General features: G+C 45.3%; 1 protein-coding gene across 7 annotated transcripts in view; it reads right to left on the bottom strand.

Annotated features, from left to right (window-relative positions):
• Positions 1-27,373, bottom strand: part of PROX1 (prospero homeobox 1) — a 52,737-nt gene that overhangs the window by 7,251 nt on the left and 18,113 nt on the right. For all 7 annotated transcript variants that reach the window (XM_059145324.1, XM_059145325.1, XM_059145330.1 and 4 more), the window contains one exon: positions 21,472-21,666. In XM_059145324.1, the coding sequence (XP_059001307.1) occupies positions 21,472-21,666 (195 nt within the window). The remainder of the gene's footprint in view (positions 1-21,471; positions 21,667-27,373) is intronic.

The raw sequence follows: 27,373 nt of genomic DNA, 5'->3' as shown, positions 1-27,373 counted from the left end.
TACTTTTATAGTAAGTGCAGATATATGAGGAAGTAAATGCACTGCAGTTGTAGGTGTAGACAGATCTGCCCACACATACGGAAGGGTTCAAAGATTTTCGTCCCAGTTCACATATGCCATTTTACCAACTACACGGAGGTATCATCATGTCGAACAGATTTGATCTCTTTCTCCCACTCTTTCTCAATTTGTGCAATGGACCATTTTATAATGACAGTAACTATTAAGAAAAACTAAAATGATCACCAGGCATCCCTGTTTCATACATTTAAAGTTGGACAAAGAAGTTCACTCCTTCCAAAGGTAAGTCACTTGTCTTTTGTAAAAAAAATTAAAGGATTTTAATTCCCCAGAAAAAGAAAGGACCCCATGTGGGGCCTATCAGAATCTAGAAAAAGTGAAAATTTTCAGTAGCCTCTTCCAAAGACATCCACCCCAGCCAGTTTCTCCAGACACTGCTGTCCAAATCATCCCAACAACCCCTTGTCCCTGCCTTGTCCCCCAGGGATGTGCTAACCCTTGTACCCCAGTGGCCATTCCCCGATGAGAATTCATCTAAATTTTCTACACAATGTTGGTAATTTCTCCCCAAATCTCTCACTGACCTCACACCCAAATAAAAAGTCATTAAGCAGCCTTTTTGCATACTCTCCCCTCTTCCCTCAAAGATAATCCTTTACGTTTTATCAGATGGGCATTACTGAGAGAGGGGATCTGGCTGGAGAACAGTGAGGCAGGGACAACTCCCCACCCTGACTACTTGGTTTGGGAGCTATTAGCCAAATGCTAAAGAAACATAATCATAGGCATTTATTAAGATAAGCATTTCAAGAATTGTGGTTTTCCCTGCCATTGGCAACAGAGGCATGACACAGATCTATGTTCCTTGAACAACTGGGGACGCAGCAGGGCGTGGCAGAGAGCAGTGCGGGACATAGGGGATGGTCGCTCCTCCAGAGGAAGTCAGGGTAGACCGGAAGCTCCTCCACACCAAGGGCCCACAGGAGATCTGGTGTACCCGGGGCCAAGGGAGCAGAGGTATTGTTTGAGACCATCAGAGGAGAGAAGATGCATCTCGAACAGCATCAGTGCTGGAGGAGGGAGAGAAGGTTCTAGGGGGTGCCTGAGGGCAAATCAAAGTAACTTGGCGGGGGGGGGGGTGTGTGCTTCTCCCACCCTATTATTATTTGCCATGCTTGTACATGGCTTTTAGTGGGTTTTATCTGGTTTTAAACATTCATTTCTTTTGGTGGTAATCTTGGGCTATCCTTCACCATCTTTTGTATTTGTGTCTTGTGTGGTTTAATTTTTCGCCTGCTTCTATCTAGTTGTAATGAATTTGCCCCGACGTGTCTTTAGATAAAGAGCCACGGTTTCTATTGTGGGTCTCCGCCACAATGCTTAACAAAGTTCTTTTGCATAGTCTTTCATAATGAGAGCCTGCCTTCTGCTTTATTCCACACTGCTCTGGAGTCACATGTAACTTCTCCCTCGATACTTAAACAAGAAAAAAAATTTTTTTTCAATAAGGCTAAAAGCTAGCATTTAAAGAGTTGGAATAGACCTCAAAAGTCATTTTGTAGATGAAGAAACTATGAGACTCTACAAGATGAATAAATTATGAGAACAAGAGACTCATGTGAAATAACATGTCCAGGTGTCTTATCATTAAACCATGCTGGCTCTCTTTTAATGCATTTTCAGTAATTTCTATTTATATGGGGCATCAAAACCTCGACAAGCTGTGGATCTGTGGCTGAGGAAAACCACAGAAGAGCTAGGAACTTCAAAATAAATGTGAATGGTACAAAGGATTCCCAGGAGGAGACTTAGGATATTGGTTTATGTTTGAGAAGGGATGAATTCTTTTTGAACAAATGAAATGGTTTGCTAATTTAGGGCTTACTTTGAGGCAATACTCATACAACAGATTGGGCTGGTTTAAAGCAATTGATAATGAGATCCTCTAATGCTAGAGCAATTAATCTTTTCTGGTGGCTCCAGAGAGGTAAACTGATGGGTGGCAACTGATCTTTTGAGAGGGTGCCAAGGAGTTCCATCCACAGGTAGAAATATCACCCATGAGAAAAGAGACCCTTACCCCTTTCTGCTTTAAAACTTTCCCCAACTCCATTTAACAGACTAAAAGGGGGCCCTTTCTGATTTTGGGGGGGCTGCCTTAGAATCTGGGCTTACGAGAATGGTGTTGTCCATATTCTTCTGTACCTCTTCACACCTAATGGATTTCCAATCACTAATAAACATCTGCAGAAAATCCCTTAGTGACAAGTAATCCCTTATCTAGGTTTCTTTTAATAGAACCTAACAATCTGCAGAATGAACCCCAGAGTGTCTCCTCAGCATCAGGTGGCAACAGTCAATCAAGTCCCTGGAATGCAAGACAATGCAGGCTGCTGGGAGGGGGGAGGGAAGGCCGTGCCTTTGGACATGCCACAGGGAAAAAACAAAAGGCTTCCAAAGTCTCTGGCTGGAACTCTGAAGCTATTGTGGGAGCTGCTCTGCTGAGTGTTCTTCAGGAGAGGAGAATGGAAACTTTGCTTGATAAAAAGGCATCCCAATATAGGAACCTCACCCCAAATGGTCTTGCCTCTCCTTGCCTTGATATTTGGAGGAGAAGAGAATTACGACGAGGTACTTGAATGCACTCATAAATCTGAAGGGGGCTGGCTATCAGCATCTACCCATCTCATCACGATCATTTGTATTTGAGTCTCCTCAGAGCAAACAAGGGCCTTATGGGCTTTGATGAAATGGGGAAATCGGGAGGACGTTATCAGATCTGCTCTGGCTGTGGCTGGGTTGGGCGCGTGCGCACGCACACATGGATCCACATGCGCACACGCACACGCACAGTGTGTTGGGTGGGGGGCTGTTCTGCTGTTCTTTTTCTCCCCCGCCCCCCCCGCCCCAGAATGAGTGGCAAAGACACATTTTCCCCCTGTCTTCCTCCTCCTCTTCCCAGTTGCTTTACCTTCAAGGATGATTTGTTTTATTAAACTGACTGTCCCTAGCCTCTGCAGTACATAATAAAAGCCTGACATAGCAGGCTGCCTGCCTTCTGTGTCCTGCAGACACTCATCATAAGTGTCAGGACATACCAAGGTTAGTGGTCACTGGAAGTGTGCTCGCTGGCCCAAACCTTGCCAAACGCTCTTGGCAGCTGAATGAATGTCACAGAGAATAGAAGGGGAATTACAAAGGTTAAAAAGAAGACAGCCTCCCCTATTTTCTGGAGACAGAGAAGCTGATTTTTCACACCTCTGAAAGATCCCCAAGCTCATCCCTTGGCCTTTTGCGGGAGACTTCAACCTGGCCCTTTGCACAGTTTCCCATGGATACCTCTCCATCCTCCATCCCCTTTAAAAATTGGTCCACTGGCCCCATTTTATCAGTGAAATGATCTTTGCTGAAATGGAGGGAAAACAAACCAGGCATAGAGCTCTCTCCCCAGTCCCTCCCCAACATCCAAAGGCTCAAATGGCTTATCAAGGTTATCAATGGATTACAATCTTATCAAGGGAGATCATCTATTCAATTCTTCTTTTAAACTATTTTTTTTTTTCAAACTCACTTTGAAGGGAAAATGTAAAAGGGAACCCATGTATGGGCAGGAATATTTAACGGATGGAAAAGTAACATCGTGGCTAGTATTTTGGTGAATTAGTTGGTGCGTGGGTTTTCTTTCTTCTTCCCCCTCCACTTTTTTTTTTTTTAATACTATAGAAGGGCAATAAAATGCTGACTGTAAGAAGACAATGTCAAGGAGAAAAGGGTACTGGTATTTTGGATACTCTTCACTGCTCGCCTTGGAGAGAGAGTTATTCTTGTCACAAACCCTTTTGTCTGCATCTGCTGACTGCTTGCCTGTAGCCAGCAGCATACTTTAACTGTTTTGTCACCTCCTAACATCACATGCATCAGCTGTTGGGCTTTTGTTACGGGTATTGTAGAACTAATCCACTGTGGCTGTTCTACTGTGCAGTAAATAAAACAGAAACGGGCTTCTCAGACAATTCTGCATGAATATTTCAGATGGCTTTACAACTCCAATTCACAAAATCAAATAAATAAATAACTCCCCTAGCCTCCCCCAGCCTCTACCCACACAGAAACAAAACCCCTCCAACTAGACCCAGATGCCTCCAAGTCAACTGCATTGGAGACACTGACTTGAGCCTTCAAGCAATTGTTTCGGTGAAGTTGAAAGAAATAATGCTCTCTAAACTTGAACGCCGCGGTATTCATATTTATTATTAGCGTTAGACACATCTAATTCCAAAAACTGGGTAAGCAGCTTTGAAAATCTGGAGAGCTACTTTTCTCCTTGGGCTTACACACACACACACACACTCTCTCTCTTTCTCTCTCTCTCTCTCTAATGCCATTAGAAATAGAGTTGCCTTGTCTAAACTGTTTTCACTGTCTCCAACTGCATCTCCTTCCCTCCCACTCATCTGAGCAAGGTCAAAGGAAGCGCTTGTGCATCTTGTTCATCCCAAGAGTCTTTCCAAAATGTTGAACCTGTGTAAGAGCCTAAAAGGAAAAGTCGAACTTGGGGCTTTCAAACCTGAATTTACATCATGAGTTCTCTTAGAGTGTGAACAATGCACTAATCACATTTCACGAGGCATTTTTTCGATGACTTCTAAGTGTCTTTGGAGAAGCTAAAAACAGAAAGGGCCTCTGCAGGCGCACACGCGCACACATGCGCACGAAGGTCCTAGGGAAGGAGACAAAGTTAAAGTACTTTCCCGAGCATTCGCTCACCCTGGTGCGCACATGATTCCTCTAAACAAACTCTCCCATCCCTGCTGTTTGTTAAGTAAATATTGATCAAGGAGAGACGGAGCTCCTGACGGCAGTGGCACAAGCTGGGGACTTACACTGCAGACAGAGTGGACTTAAATGGATAAACTCAGATGCTTTAGTAACTCCTCCAAGATTATCAGAGGAAAAGGCAAAAACAGAGACGACATTGCTGCTCCTCTCCACTGTCTCATTCTCCCGGAATTTTCCTGTCGGGGGCAGAGGAGGAAACCTGGAGCAATCAAATATGGTCACAAGATGCCGTGGCGCAGGGTCTCCCTTGCGGCCGGGCTCCCGTTTACCCTGAACGCTCGCCCGGGGCCGCAACGGCCTGGAAGGAAGCCATGACGCCGGACGCCGCGCGCAGTGCATTGTGGGATCACGTCCTGACGCCCCGACGTGGCGGGGAAGGCCCAAGGGCGAGAGCAAACATGGATGCGCTTCCGGGAAGCGCAAAATACTCCCCGAACGGAAGGTGATGCTTGGAACCTTTAAAGAAGAGTCCAGTTCCTGGCAAGTGTCTCACTGTGACGCGTCAGTGTGTACAAGGCAGTATTTTGAGAGATGCTTTGAGTATGTTTGCTTCAGCGAACTTATGGCCCGAGTCAACAAGTTGAGAAAGTTGTTTTGTATTTCCCAAGTTTTATTTCAGTCACTTCATGATGGTGATCTGAACCCCTGTCTTAGAGCTTAAGGGCCAGTTTTAAAATGGCCCCCTGAGATTCGCTGAGTGCCATGGTCAAAGAACGAGCTAGTGGAGTTCCCACCAAACGGCTACATGGTGTTTAAATTTTACTGGGATCCTCACACCTATGTTTGGAAGCCTGGCGTCACCCGGGGTGCCCGGGCTGCGAAGCCCCTTGCCAAGGCCGCCGGCTGATACCAAGAAAGGCAGAGGAAGATTCTGCGGCAGCAACCGGGCTTCGGACTAAAGTCTCTTTCACTCTGATGCTCCAAGTGGCCTTCAGCCTCCGGGGACCGTACGGGACTGGGTCAGCATAATGCCCATGCAGTTTTAGGCCTAAGAGCGGGCTCACTTCCCCCAGTAACGTGTTTTGCTACTTAAATATGTGAAGAGTAAATGCTTATAGGAAGTGGTTATAGTTCAAGGCTGCCCTTAAAAAACAAAAAACACACAATAAAACAAAAATGAAAAAACAAACGCATGTTTCCTCTAAGCAAAGGAACACATGGCAATAACAGTCTGTATCATATTTTTTTTTTTTTACAAACCTTCAAAAGAACAATGTTCTGTTGAGCAAAATTCAGTAGCATTCTGTAAACATTAATTTAAGGAAATCAATAGACTCAGTGAGCTAAAGCCATATTGCAAGATAAACTGGCCAGAGTGCCACTTTGTCAAATAGATTTTCGTTTTCTCGGCTAGATAAAGACAGTTTCAAAACGGGGCAAACGTGTTGCAACCAAGGTTTGAAAAGTATGTGGCCTTCAAACAGTCTGCTTGTTCCTACGGCAAAGCTGGATAAACATACTTTAAAAATGATAAGATGGCTTAGAATTGATTTGGCTTTCAGATTCGGCATATAGTAGATTTCTTGGTTGTCTCACAGGAAAAGAATAAAACAAAATCCCACGCATTCAGAAAAAAAAAATGTACTTGGGAGAAGGGGTTAAATTGTCTTGAGAAAAGGAGCTGGGCGGGGGGGGGGGGGGGGCAGTGTCAGTTGGTGCTTGACTTTAAAAAAGAAAGGAAGAAAGAAATCTTTATTCATGCTGACCTGATGGGCAACAGGCCTTCTTGCCAAAATCCAAAAGCCAAACTCTCTAGTGGGTTTGGGATCAGAGGTTTCAGCTGGTGGAAGCTGTTCCCGTTCTGTGCACACCACGCAATGTCATGTTAATGTGCCAGGGGCGGGGATGGGGGACGGAGCGGGAGGGAGACCCACACAACGGTCCCCAGGTTGCTCCCAGCCAGACTGAAAGAGCTGCAGGGATAATTAGAAAAAGTGGCAAAAGGAAAGAGCGTATCTCTGTCTGTCACTGCGGCAGGGACATACATTGAGCTTGTGGCAGGAAAACTTCCAAAGGAACACGCCTGGCATCCTCCGGCGCAATACCAGTCCGTGGAGATGCCGGTAGAGGAGCCACCAGGGAGACATGGTGGAAATGGCCCCACTGGAGGAAGTGTAATAAACAGAATGAAGAGTCACATGGGAAGGGCGCGAGGGAGGCTAAGATCCACCTTGAACGGACAGCGGAGTTCCATGAAAAAGTGTCAGAGACGTGAACTTGGGTCTGCAGCGTGGGCAGGGAGGGGCTGGGGAGACCACAGACAATCACCCCTCGTGTGGGCTTCTCTGACAGCAGCGTGGAGGAAGGGCGGAAGTGTGCCCTGACTCCCTTTGTTTCCTTACCTAAATGGAATCTTCCTCATTTCAAAGTGGCTATTTAGAAAATACAGAATGCACAATAAAATTTCTACACCTCCAAGATGTTGATGAGGTATGGGCTGATTTAAAAAAATCACGTGATGATCAAGAACTATGCTTGGATGGAGAGTTTTGACGAATTGTGACTTTTGAGAATAATAAAAAAAAGAATGTCTTAATAGCTACTCTGCCTGCTAATAGTGCATGTATGCTTTTTAAATGGCATAAACCTTCCATTGGAAACTTGATAGAGATATCAAGAGAAATAAAACTGTCTCTCTCCTAGCCCCAGAAAAGGAAGTACTTAACTAGCTTGCTGGGAATAGAAAGGCAAATGCCATTAGAATACATTCTATGACCCTGTCAAAATTATTTTGTGGCACTGAAATTTGGTTCACCAAATATGATGAAAAAGGCTAGTTTATTTGCTCATGCTTGGAAGTCTTGTTGGCATACGTGTCAGGAAACACAATGATCATCATGTTATTCGTGGTGACAGAGTAAATGTTCCTTCCTTCCTGAACTCTACCCATGTTTCAAAGAGTGACTCCAACTTTAAATAGACAAAAAAAAAAAAAAAAAAAAAGAACAAATAAAATTCAACAAAAAGAAAACCAGAGAAAAAGTAATAAAAATGAAAATCTAATACTTTCCTAATCTCTTTAGCCCCAGGATTCATGGAAGATACTCTTAGATCTTAGACATAACTGGAAGCTCCTGCTGGAATTACACATCTGGTAGGCTGTTCAGTAAGACCTGGACCAAGACTATTTCATCCAAGAATCATGGAGTTTGGGAATCTCAGGACTCGGAGAAAGTCTGTGTTCTCCAAAAGAGTAAAACAATCCAAACCAGGGGTTGGCAAACTTTTTCTGTAAAGGGCTAGATAATAAATACCTAGGCTTTGTGGGCCACATTCTCTTTCTGTTGCATATTCTTCTTCTTGTTTACAACTTTTTAAAAATATAAAAACCATTCTGAGCTCAGAGTCATAAAAAACAGGCCGAGCGAGGGCCGGATCTGGCCAACCTCTGCTCTTAGCTAAACTTGAGGGCTAACAATGGTCCTGAATGCACTTTCATTCTTCACCAATCCCATGTGCCTCACCGGGTCAGCACACTACTTGTTCCTGTAGGGTAGCTGGGACTGCTTCACCCAAATTCAACCTGCAATGTCTTGCCATTCCTCAGATGCATGGAAGGCTGCCCATGTCTATGGGCACACCCAGCGATCATCAAGGCCCAGGAAGACTTCAGTCCTTCTCTGCCGTGATGAGGAGCATTTTATTAGAAATGTTCCTGGCAGGAAACATTCAAATGTACGAGCTGGAGGAGTCCAGACCCTCCTGCACAGCACACCAAAGGAATCAGCTCCGTACTTAGATGGAAAAGCAAGCAGCGTACCTTCACACAGCAGTGTTAGCTCCCTACCCCTCAAGGTAGCCCCACGAATTATGTGCCATTGGTATCTGAGTTCAAGACAGGCTGATAGTGCTTAAAGTTTAACTTTTGCTACAACTACTGGGTGAGATGGTAGAATAAATAGGGCCAAGCTCGGTGCCACTCTTGGATGGGACATTATCCAAAAACAACAAGACATAAAGTCTCCAATATTGCACGAAAGGAAGCTGGGGCACAGATAATCCACAGTTACTCCTGTTTCGTTCAAGAATGCATTACGTGATTGTTTTCTGCGGCGGGTTTATCTTCGTAATTAAGCTTTGCCTAGACTAATATGGAAGCTAGTCTGCATGTCCCGTATTCGTGCTAACAGAGCTGAGGAGCCCAGGGAGAAACTGTTAGGAAGTGGGGTTCAGGCAGGATGATGAGAAGAGCATCACCCGTGGCGAGCATCAGAGAAGGCACCGTGAGGTACGGATGATGATCAAAAGAGTGTTTCTGAGATCCCTGGATCCTAGGAAAGACCACCACTCTGGCGACAACAGAGTATGCATCCCAAATAATATTGGGGCTGCTCTGAGAAAGGACTGGGATTAAAGGCCTCCATCAGGTCTTTTGGTTTTGACTAAAGGATTTTAATTCTCTCAGAGAAATTCTGTTTTGTGTTTCTAGAATATTCTATTGGTCTTTCCTCCACAATTACCCTTTGCAAAAGGAAGGATGAGTTGTATTTCAAAGCAACCTAAGAGCTTGGAATGGCATTGAAATTCCTTTTTCAAGAAAGGGAAATAGTTTGGGAAAGGGGAGGAACTGATTCTTGAACGGCTCCCAGGGGCCTTTGGGAGCCTTCCAGATCCATGCCAACACCTAACGGGACTTGAGGTAATGTTTGTGATGGGGAGTCTTAGGACGCTGTCAGGGATTGGCTCTTGCATTGGTCCTGCCGGAAGACAATTACAGGAATTGATATACAGATTTTCTTGCCACGGTCAGGCCACTGAAAATGAGAAATCTTTGAAAATTGTCTCTATATTAAAGGAAACACGGTGGCCTTGAAACCAGAGCCTTTCATCTTCCTCCACCCACTTCTGCTTCCGGCTGTTCTTCTGCCTTTGCACCACTCTAACCCCCACAATTGTTCTCAACAACATACTACCTTTTACTAAAAGTCACCTTTAGAATCAGATTTTACTTTAAAATGCTATGGAGCCCCTCCTCCCCCACAAACAAAACAAAAAAAAAAAAACAGACATTGGGGACTAGGACCCTAAAAAGATGAGAAATACATATCCAAATGACTTGTGTGAAGATTCGATCCTTACCGACCAGAAACGCATGAACACATACCAAATCCCACTGGGAAAGACTTTCACGATCAAGATTACCACCGTATTGGGAGCCCTTAAAAGAAAAGGTGGTGTTGCTTTTACAAAAATTGCCAACCCAGCCTAGTAGTGAAGGTAGTTAGCCAAAACAACCCTTTCTGTCCCAAACGAGGGCAGATGTTGTATCTTAGACAGAGGTTCACGCACAGCGCAAAATCTTATGGTTGGGGGGAGGTGTGCCGTAGTGCAATAACGTGTGGGCACAGGTATACACGCCCTCTCTCAGTTCGTTCAGTTCTGCTCCATCTCCTAGAAAACCCACTTGCGTGAGGGCTTCGGCACAAATGTCCTCACTGTTCAGCTGCCCCCGCCAACACAACACGTAAAGTGAGCAGAGTATAATGATCGTGCCAATTCAGTCAATAGATGTTTATGAATGTAAAAAATTAGTCTTTCTAATCCCAGCACGGGAGTTGCCACGTCTCCAAGGGCACTGTTGAGATTCAGATCTGCAAAGAGAGCCTTGGGAGAACACGACAATGGGCACCCTAGAGACTTTCACTGAGATAATTAAGCCACAGCAGAACCACAAGGGTAGAAGTGGCCCTACATGGACACCATCTGGATTCCTAGGGGCTCCACAGTCACTGCTGAAAGCTTTGCCTCGTGCCCAGGATTTATTTTAAGAAGGCGGAAGGTCTTCTAGAATCACCGAATTTCAGAGATAGAACAAAGCTCCGTGTCTCATCTTATCACTTGACAGGTGAGCAAAGTAGAGCTCAACGTGGCAGGAGTTGTCAGAGGCAGACCCCCCCACCAATCCGGTGCTCCCTCTGCCAGACCCCATCCCCTCACTGCTGCCCTTCTCATCTGGAACCCATGACTCCGGAATCCTGGACCTGTTCCAGGCTAGTGTCACCTGTACAGCCACACCTGGGGCAGGAGGACTCCCTTTCTCTTTTTAAAACCAGTTTTGCATTGACTCTTTGTCCCAATTCTGATGAGAACTCCCTGTTTGCTCATTTGTTTGTTTGCCTATTTAGGGTCAGCAGGAAATGGTGCAAGAGTTGAGCTACTGATAACAGCAACAAGGTAACTTTTACTTGGCTGCATGAATTAATAAAAGCAGATGCTTATACAGCACCTACTTTGTGCTAAGGTCATCATGTCTAGTCATGTCATTCTCAAGACAACTCTGTGAGGTAGTTTCTATTATTTTCCTCATTTAATAGACGAGGAAACTGAGGCACAGGGAGGGTAACATACTTGTCAAGGTTTCAAGGGTTTCAAGGACCCCAGGAGCCAGTTCCAGAATCCATGCTGCACTATTATTAGTTCACGACCACTGACATTGCAAAGACTCTCCCAAAGGATTTCCTTCTTAAGATCTCAAGGTGATGCTTTCACATAAAATAACACTGACTTATAAGTAAACATTTTGTTTCCTCCTGAGAATAATTCAGAGGCCGGAGCTTTCTTGCCCTAGTTTTATCATTTTAAAGAATCAAGCCCAAGACGAAGGTCATGTCTTCATGATACCAAATACCCTGATACTTCATCTACAAGAACACTGAAAACATCCTGACAATATAGGATGGTGGATCTGCCCGTTTTGTTGTTGTTGTTGTTGTTTTGTTTTTTAATTTGTTTTTTTTTTTTTATTTCGCTGGCTATGTCCTGGAGACACATTCAGATTTGCCAGAATAAGAATACTTGCCAAGTCTCATCAATTCTTCTCATGGGACCATCTTAACCAAAAAGCGCTACTGAGATGTTACTCAAGAAATCCAACTTCTGAGGATAAACTTTTGGGACAAACAAAACAAATCACAGTGGGTGTGTGTGAGAGAGGTACAACCACCAAACCACAGTGTGGCCTGCCCATAGCTCGAATTAGGTTCCGTGGTCTGCTAAGTGTAACCGTCCCTCGAGAAGACACAGTCATGCCAGAAACGCATTACAGAAGGGCAGCAAAAATGATCACGGGCAGCCCACTTACTGTACGGGATTAGATTTTTAGAAAGGATTAATCTGGAGAGATGAAGATTAAGAGGGAGGAATGATCAAAGTCTATAAAATCAGAAAGGAAATGGAGAATATGGCCATAGTCCTGTTCACAAATCCCAGGATATTATAACAAGGGAGATCCCTTTGGAGTTCCAGGGAAATCACTTTAAGAGCCATAAAAAGAAGATACAATTTTCACAGCAGGTAATAAATTTAGAGAATTATTATCTTGAGGAGTGGTATACTCTGAGAATGCAGTTAGGTTTGAAAAAAAAGGTTTAAATAAACCCATGGGTGATAAAACCATAATGAGCTAATAATGGAAGCTTGGGAATGTTCTAGGGACATCCTGAGTCTTTTGAAAATGATTCCAACAGTGACAGGTACCAGCCTCTCCCAACGGGCTTTCTGCCCAGGGGGCTGGGTAGCCAACAGATCTGACCACCTCTCCCTTCACTCTTCCGGCCAGATCGTTCCTAATATTCGAAAAGGGGCTCTGACTGGAACGTGTTCCGATCTGGTACAATACAACAACTCATTCCTCGCAGGGAGTTTTCTTTATTCTTTGCTAGTGTCTCTGTCCTAGGGTCTGACTATGATTTCCATAAAAATATGAACTTAATCCTTAAAACAAAAAATCTGTCTTACTCAAAGATAGAGACATTTCAAATATCTTATGTTGTGGTAGTTTAGAGATTAAAAAAAAACAACTGGTTAAATTCTCTACTGGGGAAGTTACTGATAGTATGGTAACACAGACCAATTACTTCAAATTTAAGGGGAAATTAAACATCCCAATTATGAAGCATCCATCACAGCCCAAGATATTAAACTCGGGAATTTACTGCAGTTAATGGAGAAACCAGCACACCTTCCCAAAAGCTGTATTTCTGTGAAACACACAGGATAAGACTGAAGGGAAATGTTTTAGCTCTTTTCCAGAAGATCCAAGCACTAATCACTTTAACTATCTAATAATAGGTCACTGTTGGGGCTGGGGAGGTTAGGGCCGCAGGAGGAGGCAGGGGACTTTGGTAGGGGGTAGAGTGGAGATGACGACTCCATTCGGAGAAAAAGAACCTTCAGACGACCATAACATGCACAGCGGAGCATGAAGAATCTTTCCTGTACTCGCATTTGAGACTGCTCTCTGAAATTTGGTAAAATGTGGCAATGCGTAGAAAGCAAAAAAAGGAGCCAAGGAGAGGAAAGGCGTGGCATGCAGGAGAAAGGCATCCGTCCAACAAGCGGTATCTAATAACTCCCCATCCTAGCCCAATCTACCATCAGACCCCGGGAGCCGTCCCTTGGTATCTGGGCAAACTGTAAGTTTGAAAATGTCAGCCCTCGTGTTGGGGAGCTATGCAAAGTCACCATCCATCTGGGGAACGGAGAAGTAGGAAGGTGGCAAGGGGGTGGGGCTGGGTCAAGGGGTAGAGTCGCCCTGCTTCTCATTGTGGACCTCAGAGTGATTTGGGCAAGAAAACTGGGACATCTGGAGTTCAGAAGTCGAGGAAAATGGGGAAGAACCGGGAAGATGAATACATGATCATCAGCGACACAAAAGAACGGAGCAGAGAGACGCCTGGGCTTGGGCACTCGCGTCTGGCAAGGAGGCCGGCAGCCGGGCTAATGAAGCATTTGTGGTGTGGGATGTTTGCCAGCGCAACAAAGAAGATGTGCTTGGGCTCTGCAGATGTGCCAGGGCCCCCAGAGCAAAATAATGACATAATCACCATCAGTGTCACAGACCAGACTGTACACAAGGTGACAGGGGAGGGGGGGGCCTGTAATACACACACAGGGAGGACTCACCACGGCCCATGGCGGTGGCTGCCCTGAGGCCTGGGAGGCAGGCAGAGCCACCTAGCCTCGCTGTCTCTAGCTGGATCTTCGATCCCGAGGTAAGGCTTGTCCCCCAAGCACCGGTGGGTGCTTTTCCTCTGACCCAAGCTGCTCCCAAGGAGGCAGCAGCAATCTGAAAAGCTTATGAGAGCTTCCGACTGGCAGGAAAAAAGGCAGAAGGAAGAGAAGCAAAGGGATGTAGGAGGAGAGAATTTTGAGACACGCTCCCTCCGTCTTCTGCCAAGTTCTGGGCTCAAACTTTTCTCGAACCTGGCCCCGGCCCTCCCACCTGAGATATCAATGCGATCAGGGACATCCGTGTTTCAGGCCGCGAAGAGAGGGCAAGAAAACTCCGGGGGCACCTGGGTGGGGAGGACACGAAAGGGCCGTGCGTGGCCCCCCTGGGTGCGAGGGCCCGGGCGGCGGGCGGGCGGGAGGAGGCGGCCCCCACCCATCCGAAACCAGGTCCCGCAGAGGGCTCAGCACCTGCCCGCGGCTCCCGCTCGCTAAGGTGGGTGTGTTAGTACAGCTGTCTGGCTTTTAAGTGACTTTTGTCAGTGTGAAAGTGAAAGTCTGTTTGAGGAGCTGCGAGAACAATAGCCCAGAGCCCGGAAGAAGAGCTTGCAGCACAAAGGACCGAGACTACCCTCGTGTCCCTTTTCATTGCTTCTGATGAAAGATTTATAAGAATAACTTTAATTTTTTATGACCCCCTTTTTGGTATGACTATATTAGTTGTGTCAACTTCCATACACAGGTTCTCTTTAAATACCAAAAGGTCTGTGGGGAAAGTTGTTCAAGGAGGCTACAGGGACAGAATCACTTCTGGCCATCGTGATGGGTCCCTTCCTCCAGGAGGAGCTGCTTTGAGAGACCCAGAGATCTCCTTGAGAGATGGTTCCCTTCAGCCTCGAGGTCCCTGTGCCCCCGAAAGCGAACTGATCTTAAACCTTTCTAATGTGCCCGTTCAACCGCTCTTTGGAAGAACAATTATATTTGTTTTTCTTGGCTTCACCCTATTTAACAGGAACAGAAGTATAATAATCATTAATGGCCTTCCTCTTTTACTTCTCGAATAGCTGTCTCTACATTGAATCTTTCAGTTTGTGTCTCAGCCAAAAAAGCAGGGGTTGGGGGGGGGGCGCACAGATTGCATTGTTTTGTGTCATGTTACCAAATAGCACTGACGACTGGCTTAAGGCAATCACTGAAGGTGACACAATATTTTCAAACCAGAATGATCTACTCTCCAGAACCAAAGTCCTAGGCCTCACCAAAAAGACCGGTTGCAGAAACACTCACTCTTGGAAATTTATACCGAGACACTTAAGAGAAATGAGGGAATGAGTTCTACATTTTCTGCCCTGCGGCTGAAAAAGAACCGAACGGGTTCCAGTGAAATCAAATCCGGGAGTGGGAGCAGGCTGAGGAAATTTGATTTAAAATATTATCGTCCACGTGAAAAGGGATCGCCAACTTCTGAACAAGCTTTAGGTGGCTAAATGAGTTTGTTTCATCCAGACGAAATAAACAGGCTGGTTTTCAAAAGGCTGTCAGAACTCCTCCAGACACTGAAGCCAGGATGGGCCAAGCACAATGCTAACGTCCCACCGAAAGCTCCAACCACAACCGGCGGCGGCTCTCCGCAGAGAACTTGCTCCCTTTCTCCTATTGATAACCCTTTGTGGGACGAAAAAAAAGAGCAGAGGCAAGGAGAAGTGAATGTCACACAATAGACATCACTCCCCACACTGTCTCTGAACTTCCCTCATCTCTGAAGGACAATTAATTATGAAGGCCTTAGGGGTAGGTCGAAGCAAGGGAAAGCCCACTGCCTTCCCAGCACTACGCTGCCACCTCTGTGCTTGCTAAATGCCTTCTCCTGTTGGGGCAGAGCCACCAAGAGAGCCAATAGATCATTGTGGGGGGGGGGGGGGAAGCAAAAGATTTTTTTTTTGTGTGTGCGTCTGCCCTTGTATAATTCTATTCTCACTGTGAACTCATCCATACACAAAACACAAGGACAATTTTTTTTTTTTTTTTTTTTTTTAAAGAGAGAAAAGCCACAGGGTAGGTTGCAGCAGAAACGGCCTCTCAGTGGTGTGTTAAAAAGGATGGTCTTTTCACCAAATCATTTCACAGAGGCAAAACAGACAAACACAAAGAGTTGAGACTTTTTCTCCGACATTAAATGGAGTAACTGATAAGGTCAGACATATGATACCTAAAGACATGAATCTGTGCACTCTTGAAGTCAAAGGGCCTCTCTGTGCTGAGGAACAATCTTTCAAAGGAAATAGATCATAGAACTCCACTGAATCCGCTTTAAACTTTATGAAGCAGGAGGAGAAAAAGCTCTAAGTAGGGAAGCTTGACAGAAGAGCCTTGAACTATTTTCTGAAGGAAAGATGAGACCCTCCCTAGGCTGCCACAAAACATTTTTTTTTTCTAAAGGCTTCTCTGAACTTTGATATGTGCCAAGACACTGCCATTGAAAGTTGTATAATTATGTGCTATAGCCACTGTGGAAAATGCTTTGTTCACCCCAACAAAGGACAATAAGCAAAGTGAAGCGACGTTACACTGTATCTTTTTCTTTAAGAATGTTGAGAAAGGTCATGGAATGCTATAACTAATAAAGCTGTTGAGTAAGGAGGTTTTAAAGCTGATCTTACTGTGCTTGAATGTAACCCAATGACAAAAAAGACACAGGGAGCTAAAAATGCAACGACATTACCAAACAGATGATAAATCAATGGTCCCGCTTCATTATACTGATCAACACCTCGAATCCCAAAAGGACAGTGGTGCAAAAACGAAGCTCCGTGCGCGCACAATCCTGCCTCTGCCCCCCACCCCCTCCCGCCCCTGCCAGCCCACCTCGGAGCCGGCGTCTTTTACCGTCCTCTCCCTCACTCTTCAGGCCCTCATTCTGTACAGGAATGTGTTCCCAGACAGCCATGTGTCTACTTATATTTAGAGAACATTCATTTAGTCTCTTAAAAGATCCATTTGGCTTGTCAGTGGCGGGACTGGCAGGGGAAGAAGCGGGAAGAGCGTCTTCTGGTCTCGCCGCCCACCGAGGGTGGGGGTCACGTGATCACTCGACCGCTCAGCTCCGAGGCCGAGACAGCAGCCGCAGTAAGAGGGTTTCACCCGTGCGCCCGTTTCCCCAATGATCACTCAAATTTAAGCATCTCTTTGGAGCGGAGGGAAACGCTTCCTAAATCCACCTGTCCTCATTTTTCTTTAAAGAGATGACAATGTGAATGAAAGACTTCCAAACACATTCAATCTTCTTCAGCGCGGGATGTGTGGGGAGCGGGAGGGCTGGGCGCAGGGGCAGGCGGGGTGGAGAGGAGGTGTTCAGCCCGTGCTGTTCAGTGTCTGGGGTAGGGGTGCGACGGGAGGGGCGCTGGGGGCTTATTTTCGCTTTCTAAGGGCAAAGCAAGGCAAGGCACCAGCGGGTCCGCAGAACCACCCTTCTTGCCGGTCATGGGATGCCTGGAAAAGAGTCGAACCCCAGGCTCTGGGACGGAGCATCTGCTGGGTGGGGTGTCAGTGTCTTAGGAGACGGCCTGTAGGAGCCCATTAATCAATGAGTCAGGTGCCCCCCATTCTGTTTCCTTCTCAGCCTCCCATCCCCGCACTTGGGTCTTGGGGAGGGGCGGAGCTAGGGGCACTCATAGGGCACTTGGACCCTGCCTGCAGGTAAATGCCTGGCACTGGCAGGCCTGGGAGGGATGGCGGCCGGGCACGGAGGGGCGAGAGCTACCTCCTCCCAGGACCGCAGAATGACAGGGAGCGCGGGGGCAGCCTTGGAAATGGACAGCCATCATTACCTTCCTTCCTGCCCCAGTTGGGAGGGAAACAAAAAAGTAATAAAATCCAACTCATCTGCCCCTAAAGTCAGAAGTATCAGTATGATTTAAAAACTGGGAAGGCATCCCAACCCTCCTCTCCCTCCCCATAAAAAGATGTTGGAACCTCTTCAAAGGGAAGTGAGAATGAAGCATGGAAATATATACCATAACACCTGGAAAGACAAATTTATTGTTGCCAATCTCATTAAACGTGCGAAGTAGGAGTGAAAGATGCAGCCTGTAATTAAACACCCCTTTCCTGCACACCTTCACACACTCACCTTCAGGAGCGAGATGCCCCACCCCGAGCGAGGTGGCCAACTTTCCTTCCTCCAGCACAGACTGAGGGCGGCGGCGCGTGGTGCGTGCCCCTCCCCCTCCGGGTCTTCTCCCACTTCCCCTGGGTCTTCTCAAGCTCTCACCACACTAAGTGCTGTGCCAAGAATCTTGGCCATTGTGTAAACTGATACAAAAGGCAGAACAAGCCCTCCTGTCACTTAGAAGGTCCTGACTCATAAAGGCCAGGAAACGCAGGGTCTAGAGGAGGAGAGAGATCGAAGCCACTCCCTCCTCGCTAGTGATAACCTTCCCATCTGCTTTATTTTCCTGCAGGCCAGGGGTCAGCAACCACTCTGGCCTTGAGAGCCAGGAGCAGCAGGGGCTGGAGGGGGATGGTGCTAGGCGGGGACAGAGGTGCCGCCAGCCAGCTTATGACAGAGGCAGAGACAGACGGAGCACAAAGCTGAAAAAAGACAAGTAGCAGAAGAGAAAGAAAGAAGAAAGTCATGGTGAAGGACCTTTCTCTCTTTCCCTGGCTCTACCTGTTCCCACCAGTTTAGAATCACTTAAAAAAACAGGATAAGGCTTTAGGCAAACTAAACGTTTTCTTCTAGTAACATCCACAGCGTTATTATTGCTCACATTAAATAAGTTAATACTGGTAAAACACTGAGAAGAGTGCCCAGGACACAGTACAGCCAATAAACGTTAGCTATCTTATTGTTGTCACAAACAACAGATTGAGAAACTTAAAAATGCCACCAATAAGCTGTTTTATTATTTGACCAACTAACATTTCATTGGGTGAATAGATAGTCCTCGGAATGGACTGGATCTTTGGGCAACATGTAGCCATAACTTCAAAGTCTCTCTACCATGCTTCATCCCTGTCTAAAAATTAGGGGAAAAGGAAGAAAGAAAGAACGAACAAATGAACCCCACAAGATGTACCGTTCTCTACCTGGCCATCCTCTTTGCTCGCTCCTGTAAGACCACAGATTCACTTTACTTGATCTTAAAAGAAAGTTAAATACAAAAGTCAAGGAGTGCACAAAGCACCAGCTGAGATATTCTGCTCAAGGTGCTGGGGTCTGCTGTGGCTCACGGCCACCGCCGGCAGTGGTAAAACCACACAGATAAGACCAGTGGCTTTTTGAGCATCTCACTTAAGCACTGACTTCCATGCACCAAGGCACAGAAGGGAAGGGACCATCTCATCCGAAGCTTCTGTTAGTAAATGAGCCCAACTGGGAGGCGAAATGAAAATCTATTTAGCGACCGTCTGTGGCGGCGTGCGTGCGTGTACATGTCTGTGCCTATGGGCGAGTGGCGGGGACAGCGCGGAACCCATGTTCCTGCTCTGCGTCTTACTGCATTTCCGGAAAGATCCCAGTGTTTTACTGAAGAAGGAAAAGACCCAGAATAGACCAATAACTTGTCTGAAGTCACATGAGAAGTGACAAAACTGCTCCCAGGGCCCCATACTCCTTGCACTGAAGCAGTCTTAAAATAGACACTGCAGATAAAGGAGAGGTGTCCTGGCTGGAAGTGGGTATGATTCACAAAGAGAGAAATATCAGATGTTAATCACATTAAGGGAGGATTTAGATGCTGCTAAATGGAACAGCTTGTTGGGTACTTCTCGATGCCAGCCGCCCCTGCTTGTGTCATTTTGGCCCTTACGCTGTGAGCAGGGGCTTAAGTTCCAACCAGGTAAGGTTTAAGAACCTTAAAAATCCGAATGTGCACCATAAGGATTTGTCATCTCAGAGTGTATTACACAGCAAAAAAGGCAGAACTCATGGCGCGAATCTTGGGCAATTCTTTTAGAAAGCTTGACGCACGTCGCCGAACAAATATTTGCCATTATCAGCTGTAAAGAGTTCACTAGCATACACTTGAGTTCTCTTTGGGTAAAGTTTAGAGCAACAGACTCAACAGAAAGGGGGAGAAAAAGAAATGAAAAGTCTTCATAGGATTTCTTTAAAATGGTTAGCCCTAGTCCTATCGGTCAGCTCTAGAAGAAAATCCTGAGAGAGTTCTGTCAAAACTCTGAGTGTAAACCTGAGCTCTCTAACAGACTTTAAAACATGGACCCCTTTACAATGGAGAAGCAATGCAAGAAGGATCCCCACTTGTAATGTGTTCAGCCAAAGAGAAACGTTGCTCGTAACACATATTTCACCATGGATACCAAAGATACGTTGGCTTACAGTAGAAGCGTTCAAACTTTCAAGGGAAAACCATGACTTCCCCATGGCTAAGTTTCCACCATTGCTGCATGGTCAGCCACCATCCCTGATGTGCACTGCCAAAACCCATGTGAGAAGAGCCCCAAAAGGAAAGGGCAGGTCCCTTTCATTGACCAGTCTAGACCAAGATGCCCTTCTCTTCCTTTGAAGTAGCCAACTTCCTGGGTGTTTCTGGGTACCTATCTATGTGAGGAAAGCATGAATATTAACAGAACGTCCCCTGTAGGAGCCGATGGCAGAGAAGAACATTCCTATCCTGAAGATAACACAAGAAAAGAACTAACATGGCAAGCCACCCACAGCCTGTCTACACTCACCACTGGGGGTTCAGCCTGCAGAACTCTGCCACATTCCCACCTCTCGCTATTGTTGCTTCAGCCAGCAGGGCTCAGCAAAATGCTTTTGTGAGGGCTGGGAGATTCACTAGTGTTGTCGCATAGAGTCATCACGTTGCAATGAAAACGGTTTGCTGAGGCACAGCATTAGCCGGTAAAGAAACACCTTACTCATAGCCATGCATCCTTCATTGTTGTGTAGCCACTGCTTTCTGGGAATCATCTATACTGCTTTGTGTGTATCTAGAATATGCATGTTGTAGATACGTGTGTGTGTGTGAGGGTATGTGTATGAACAAAGAGCAGCATGCTTGTGAAGCTACACATAGGGATATAAACACCCTAGGCTCTCCCCCCAAAACAAAAACAGAAACAAAACCATAAAAAGATGTGGATGGCTCTCTCATTAATACATACTAAGCAAATTCTCATACCATTTCTTCCATAAAGGAAATAAATGCCGATTGAAGGAGAAACCACGGAATCACTCCCCCAGCGACCTTTCTAGACCTATTTAGAAAACAATGTTTGCAGCCACCATCGCACATAGCCTATGTCCGCTCAGTTGACATGCCGGAACCTAAGAGCAAAAAGGCCCGTTAGAGTGGGGACCTCTTCCCTGGAAAGGGGAGTCAGTGTGTATGGGTTCCTTGCTATAATTTCTCTGAATTCTTGGGTTCCCTTTTCTGTGGCCCATGGTTCTTCACGCAAGCAGCAGAGCCGGGGAATGGGAAAGGACATAGGAGTGGGCCAGTCCCCCAGGACTCTGCCCATGGAGTGAAGGCTCCTCCTTCTGGCCTCACCTCTTCCCCTATTGCGGGATGCTCGTGTGAGATACCAAGGCTAAAACAGATTTGGGGACATTGCCAGAGAAAATTAGTTCTTTTTTTTTTTTTTTTTTTTTTTTAAGAAAAGGGAGATGACCAAACAATAAAGATGAGTTCCTACCTCAAAGTCATTTGCTTTATTGTAGTGCATGTTCAGAGCCCTGTAGAGCTCACAGTCTCTGGTTATAGACAGCTCTTCCGTACTGGTGACTCCATCGTTGATGGCTTGACGCGCGTACTTCTCCATCTGAATGTAGTAAAACTCACGGAAATTGCTAAACCACTTGATGAGCTGAGAGGTAATGCATCTGTTGAACTGTCAAATTTAAATGTTGGAAAGGATAAGAATATGGCCATTTTCTTCATTTATTCTTTAAGCATTTGAAGTCTTTTTAAAGTTCTCATTTCCTCCTTACTTGGACAGAGGATGTTCTGGATTCCACCAAAATGGTGGCAGGAGGGGTGAAAGCAGTAGTACATGTATAAGAGATTATAAAACCTATCAGCCATGGAAATCACCTCCCAGTCCTCCATATTTCCAATGAAAAACTCACATTCTAAATCTGAATTTCCTTAAGAAGCTGAATATCTTATTCTAAACACCGTTCTTCCTCTTTCAGTGGAACAAACAGCATTTGTATAGTTTTTTATGGAAATGCATTCAAGCCACAGAGTGCTGGGAAGAGTAATTACTTGCAAGTACAGCTTCCCCTGCTTTTCAAAAGTTCACGTTCCACCATTTTGCTTTTACGAAAAGACCTACATTGGTACCTGGTTTCACGAACCGAAAGAAATCAGAAAGGATATCTGCTTTTCAGAAGCAAAGCAACAAGGGCAAACGGTGTTCAGCTTTACAGCGAGCCATTAGGGTGGTGGCACGCTCCCCGAGCAGCGAGAGGGGCCCCCCAAGCACCTTCTCCAGGAGCCAGGCTCAGTATCTCAGCATCATGGCGCCATGGCTTTGCACTGTGTCTGTGAGCATCTGTGCTTTATCTTGATTTATTTTGTGCATCTGCTATCAAGAAGTGTCCTAGGGTATCAGAAAAGTCTAAGAGAGCTTATTTTTTTGGGTCTGGGAAGGCTCAACGTTTTTTCCGTATAAATTGACGGTAATTGGTCCTTGGCTTTCCGTCATTTGGGCTTATGAAAAGTTTTGTAGGAACGCTCTACTTTTGGGTAGCAGAGGAAACCTGTACCAGAGATGGTGAGCCACATGACCTCACCACTAGTGTGATTTCTTTCTTTTTTTTTTTTTAAATAAGAATTTGTGTCATCACATGACGACCTCGTGCAATGCCAGAAAACAACTTTCACACAAAAGGGGAGGAGTCTGGCATTGGCCTATGTTTTGGTAATGGGTGATCCCCACGGCCATTCGGCTGTGACTCCACTTTCTGTTTGCACACGGTGCTCACCTCTGTCTGGCCAGACCACTGTGCCTGTTCGCACACTTCCTACAGCCCATGCTGGGTAAGACCCACGTCCCTTTCTGTTGGAGTCTATGCGTTCGAAGGAGTGGTTAAGACAAGAGTACACAGATGGCCCAGACGGACACTTTATTACATTTTTTTTTTTTAAATGCCAAGTTACCATAACATGATTTGGCTTTAGAACTTTGTTTACCAAGGTTTCCTGATGACCTTTTAAATGAAGATGTCTTCCTGGATTCACTGCAAATGATACCATTCTTATTGACAGTCCTCTGTTCGCAGTAAAGGACAGATGCATCTCAACTTGCCAAGTCAAAACCAATAAATCCATAGCTTTATATCAGGCGGGCTGACAGACAACCTCCTACCTTTTGTCATCACAGGCATTCCCTTCCCTGGGCCCCCAGAAAAAGATGTACATTCATCAAAAATCAACAAAGACCACTTATCAAACAGCGGCCATGAGAACATCCAGACTCCCAACAAGATGACAGCTAAAGTGTGTACTGGGGCTGTAATTACTACACAGAAAGTTGTTTCTATACTAGCAAAGATAATAAATGAATGAAAATTTATGGCAGGGAATGGACATAACAAGGAAACAGAAGCAGGAAGACTGGTGTTTCTCCCAAAAGGCCACCTTGCATCATAATTGCCATGGAGTTGCAAGGGCCCTTACAGATAATTGACCAGAAAATGATTAAGTCATCAGCAAATCGCTTCTGCTTGCAAGAGTTCAAACATGTACTTAACCTATCCAAGAATTATATTTTCACTCTGTGTGTCTGCTCTGTCTCTATTCAGCCTTGCGGGGAACCCGATTAAAAAGACAACTGAAGGACCCCCGTTATCTGATCTTCTGGTTGCCGATTTCAATAGAACTTAAACCCATTACGATTTGCTGAACTTGGAGTTCTTTCCATTTTATCTCAGCAGTAAAATACACTGTCCAAATTTCCAGACACTGAGATAAGGACTACAGGCCCCCGTGACGGCTTACTGTTCCTTTTTAATTCTTTTAGAATAAGAAACAAAACATTACAAAATGATAGCAGGCTGTGCACTGGGGAATGAAAATTGCTTTGACATGGAGATTAGGCTTCTGCATTGTTACAAGACATTGTCTCCTATGGACAAGAGTACTGTAGAGGAAAAAAATAGAAGGGTATTTTTTTTCTAGAATGGTCATGAATGACCTAATGGGGGAGGACAAAAAAGTAAGTGCACTTGCCATTATTTAGGAATGGGACATAAAGGGAGATTTAAAGCTTATTGTTACAGAATGGAAATACCAGAGAGAAAGAATGGGCAAAAACAACAGACTCCCCCTGACACAAGACAAGTGAAATGACCAGCACAACAGCTTGGAGAACTGGGTTTCCCTCCACCAGAAGTGCACTGAAATTTGTTCTGTTTCCAGTTGCTGGCGAAAAGCAGAGGCAGCACCCACCCCCCCCGCCCCCTTTTCTAGATATTCACGCTGGGGGAGAAAAAGTGTTAAACTTTAAAGAGTTAATTTCCCCCCCTGTTCTGTAGTGGCTTACAAGAAAAGGATCAATTGTTCTATAAAGGAAAGCTCTGTAGTGTGTTAATGTGTTACTGCAAAAACTAATCGCTACAATAAAGAGGCTGTGTTTCCACAGTGTGTGAGTCTCTGTGACTTTGATTAATGCTTCCCACGGGACATCTCAGCCTCAATATGGGCTGAAGAAACTTCCTAAATATTCAATGAGCATGGTCAAAAGATGTATAAAACAAATCAATCTGACACCTTAATCTGGCTAGGCAGCAGTTGACTCAAGGGGTGGAGGGAATGAGATACATCATTTAACACTGCCGGCTTGAAAAGCTGTGAGCGTCTGTTCTTCAAAGCTAAAATGACACTGAATCTGTTGTACTTAGTGGTCTAAGAGTTATTAGTTGATACATTAAAATCAGCCCCCAGTAGGTGCACAGGAAGACGGAAGGGCCCCATCAGTCCTCAGCATGTCCTGTCCATTTGCCTCCTTGCTCTTCTCGAAGGATTTTGAAGCCTTGGTGAGCTGAGCTTTTTGTCTGGCTAAATGTCACGGTGAGGGGATGGAGTTGGTCTCTGTGAGAACCTGCCACTTTGTTTAGATTCTTACTCTAGGCATGAAACCAAGTCAGCCGCGGTTTCATCCTTCGTATAGATCATCGCTGGACAGCTCTCACCAAGCCAGCATCTGAATCGTGAGAGGTGTTCCCCCACCCCTTTCTTTCCAGAATAATTTAAAAGCATTCATCTCCTGCCCAAATGGAAGTCACTTGCGGAGAGGGAAGAGCTCTATCCCTCCCTAAGGAAAAATGCAAGGCAGGGCGTACCACCCTGCCTGGGCTCACCTTCTGGGGCCCATCAGAGGATGCACTTGGTCTAGCATGATCTTCCAACTGTGTCTGATGACACCTAGGCTACGCTTGACTCATGAAACAAAATATTTTCCACTTGTGTTACTTCTCCTGTTTTTGTTTTTGTGTTTTTTTTAACTTGCAAAACTAACTTGGGGTCCCCAATTTGAAATGAAATGACTGATGATTTGGAAAGGTATGTTTTGCTAGGATTAGGAATTTTCACTTAGATGAAGTCAGCCACAATCAAGTAAGTATAAGCTTGTGTTGCTGGGAGAAGTCTGACTTGGTCCACAGACACATGACTATGTCTTTCTCAAGACAGGTGATATAGGCTCTCACCTGTTAGAAATTCCCAATGTCCTTCCCCTAATTTCTAGAGATCTCTTAATTCTGTAGTGGCTTTCTTAAATCTACCTACAATGAAATAAAATTTTGGGTTGCATATTCATATGTAGACAAACACCTAGTTATTTCCATCTTGCAAGTAAGTATCCACGTTTATATATCTATATCTAGAAATAAGTATGTATGTATATATATGTACATATATACACACCCACTTTATTATGTATCTATACATTTATAACATCCATATAAATATACATGTATATGAGCCTATGCATTGTCGGCATTCAAATTCTGGATTTTCTTTACTATTAAAAAGTCCAAGCATGATCTGCTATTGTTTTCTACCAAGTTTCTGGAACACCGTGCCTGGACTATCCTTCCCTTTTCTATGCATGCCTTTCCAATTTCATCAGCATAAGCTCAGGGAATACAAATTCATTTATTACTAGCCAAAGAAAAAACATAATTAGCAAAGTTAAAAATGTATAATTCATTCCAAAAATAAAAGAGAAATGACCTTCGGTGATTTTCTGCTATGCATTATATGCCCTACCGTTTCCCCTCCATTAGAGTGGATAATTGGGAATTAACCAGACTCACGTATACTTTAACAGCCTTCTCTCCCAGTATGGATCGAGTATGGATAGAATCTATCATCTGAATATCAGTGCTTTTTTAAAAATAAAATATTCACCCCGGTATTTAATTGTTATTTACATAGTGATTATTTGCAAAGCTCAATTACTAGATGCATTCTAGAGGAAGAACAATTTCTTGTCAGTTTACACTGCCGAGTATTTATAAAGATTACAGATTAACCACTACAGATTAACAATCTCCCCTACCCTTGCCCTTCTCCCCCAGCCCATGAATGTTTCTCATATTTACATGTACTGTTGGATAGTGTTGCTGGCTCAGAATGGCTGCTGCTTTCCACCCTCCCGGGGCTGCGTTTCCAATGGTGGGTGAGAGATCCCTATGGATGCAGTTTGTAAAGCGCTATGGCCTCCTTCTTAGGAAAAGCACTATCTAAATAATATAAGGGATTGTCTTTATTATAATCACAACAGTGCTGATCATTGCACTAAGAGGAGTAGAGGAGGTAACATGGGCACCTAGACACACACACACACACACACACACACACACAGGTGCACAGTAACACTTTCTTCCTCTCGTCCATGTCCCCCCTTCTTCCTGGAACTTGGGTGTTGAAAGGACTGCTCCCCACCCCCGGCCCCCAAAGAACTCTGCCAGGTTCCATTAGGCTGCAGAAGCTCTCCAGTCTTCAACCAGTTGGCAAATTCCCTCCCTGGTGTCTGTTTCAGATGGTCCCCCACGAAGTCCAAACCCTCTTCCTGGGCCTACCGTGTCACTCAGCCTTGTCTGTACTTGAACGATCCTCAACCAGCCCTCCAAGTTACTGCCTCTCTGGGCCTTCCTATCCGGCCCAGAAGGCTGGCCCTGGAAGTTGGGGGGACACGCCTGCCACTTAAGGAGCTCCCCCCAGGGAAGGAGGAAGATAAAAGGCTGAAGTGGATACACACTTCAAAAGCTAACAGAAGGGAAAACAGAACTTTTCTTATAACATCAGTGAAGGAAATGAAAATGAGTTGGCCTGCAAAAGGGGGGTGCAGCGCGGCCATGGGGCCATGGGGCTTGAAACCCTCTGCTTGGAGGGAGTGGTGCCATGGTAAAAGTCTGCTTTGGCAGCTCCTGAGTTCTCAGTGGCAGGAATAAGAACTTGTACACATGGGGGTGGGCAGCGGGGGATGGGGGGGGGGAAGGCACCCAACCCTAATAAACTAATCTCAGCTAATGTAATGTTTATCGAGTTCCTCGGATAATGATACCATGCATGTGATTATCATCATC

Source organism: Mustela lutreola, chromosome 14 (genome assembly GCF_030435805.1).
Source record: "Mustela lutreola isolate mMusLut2 chromosome 14, mMusLut2.pri, whole genome shotgun sequence".
NCBI classification, from domain to species: Eukaryota; Metazoa; Chordata; class Mammalia; order Carnivora; family Mustelidae; genus Mustela; species Mustela lutreola.
This window is presented reverse-complemented; position numbering and strand designations above follow the sequence as displayed.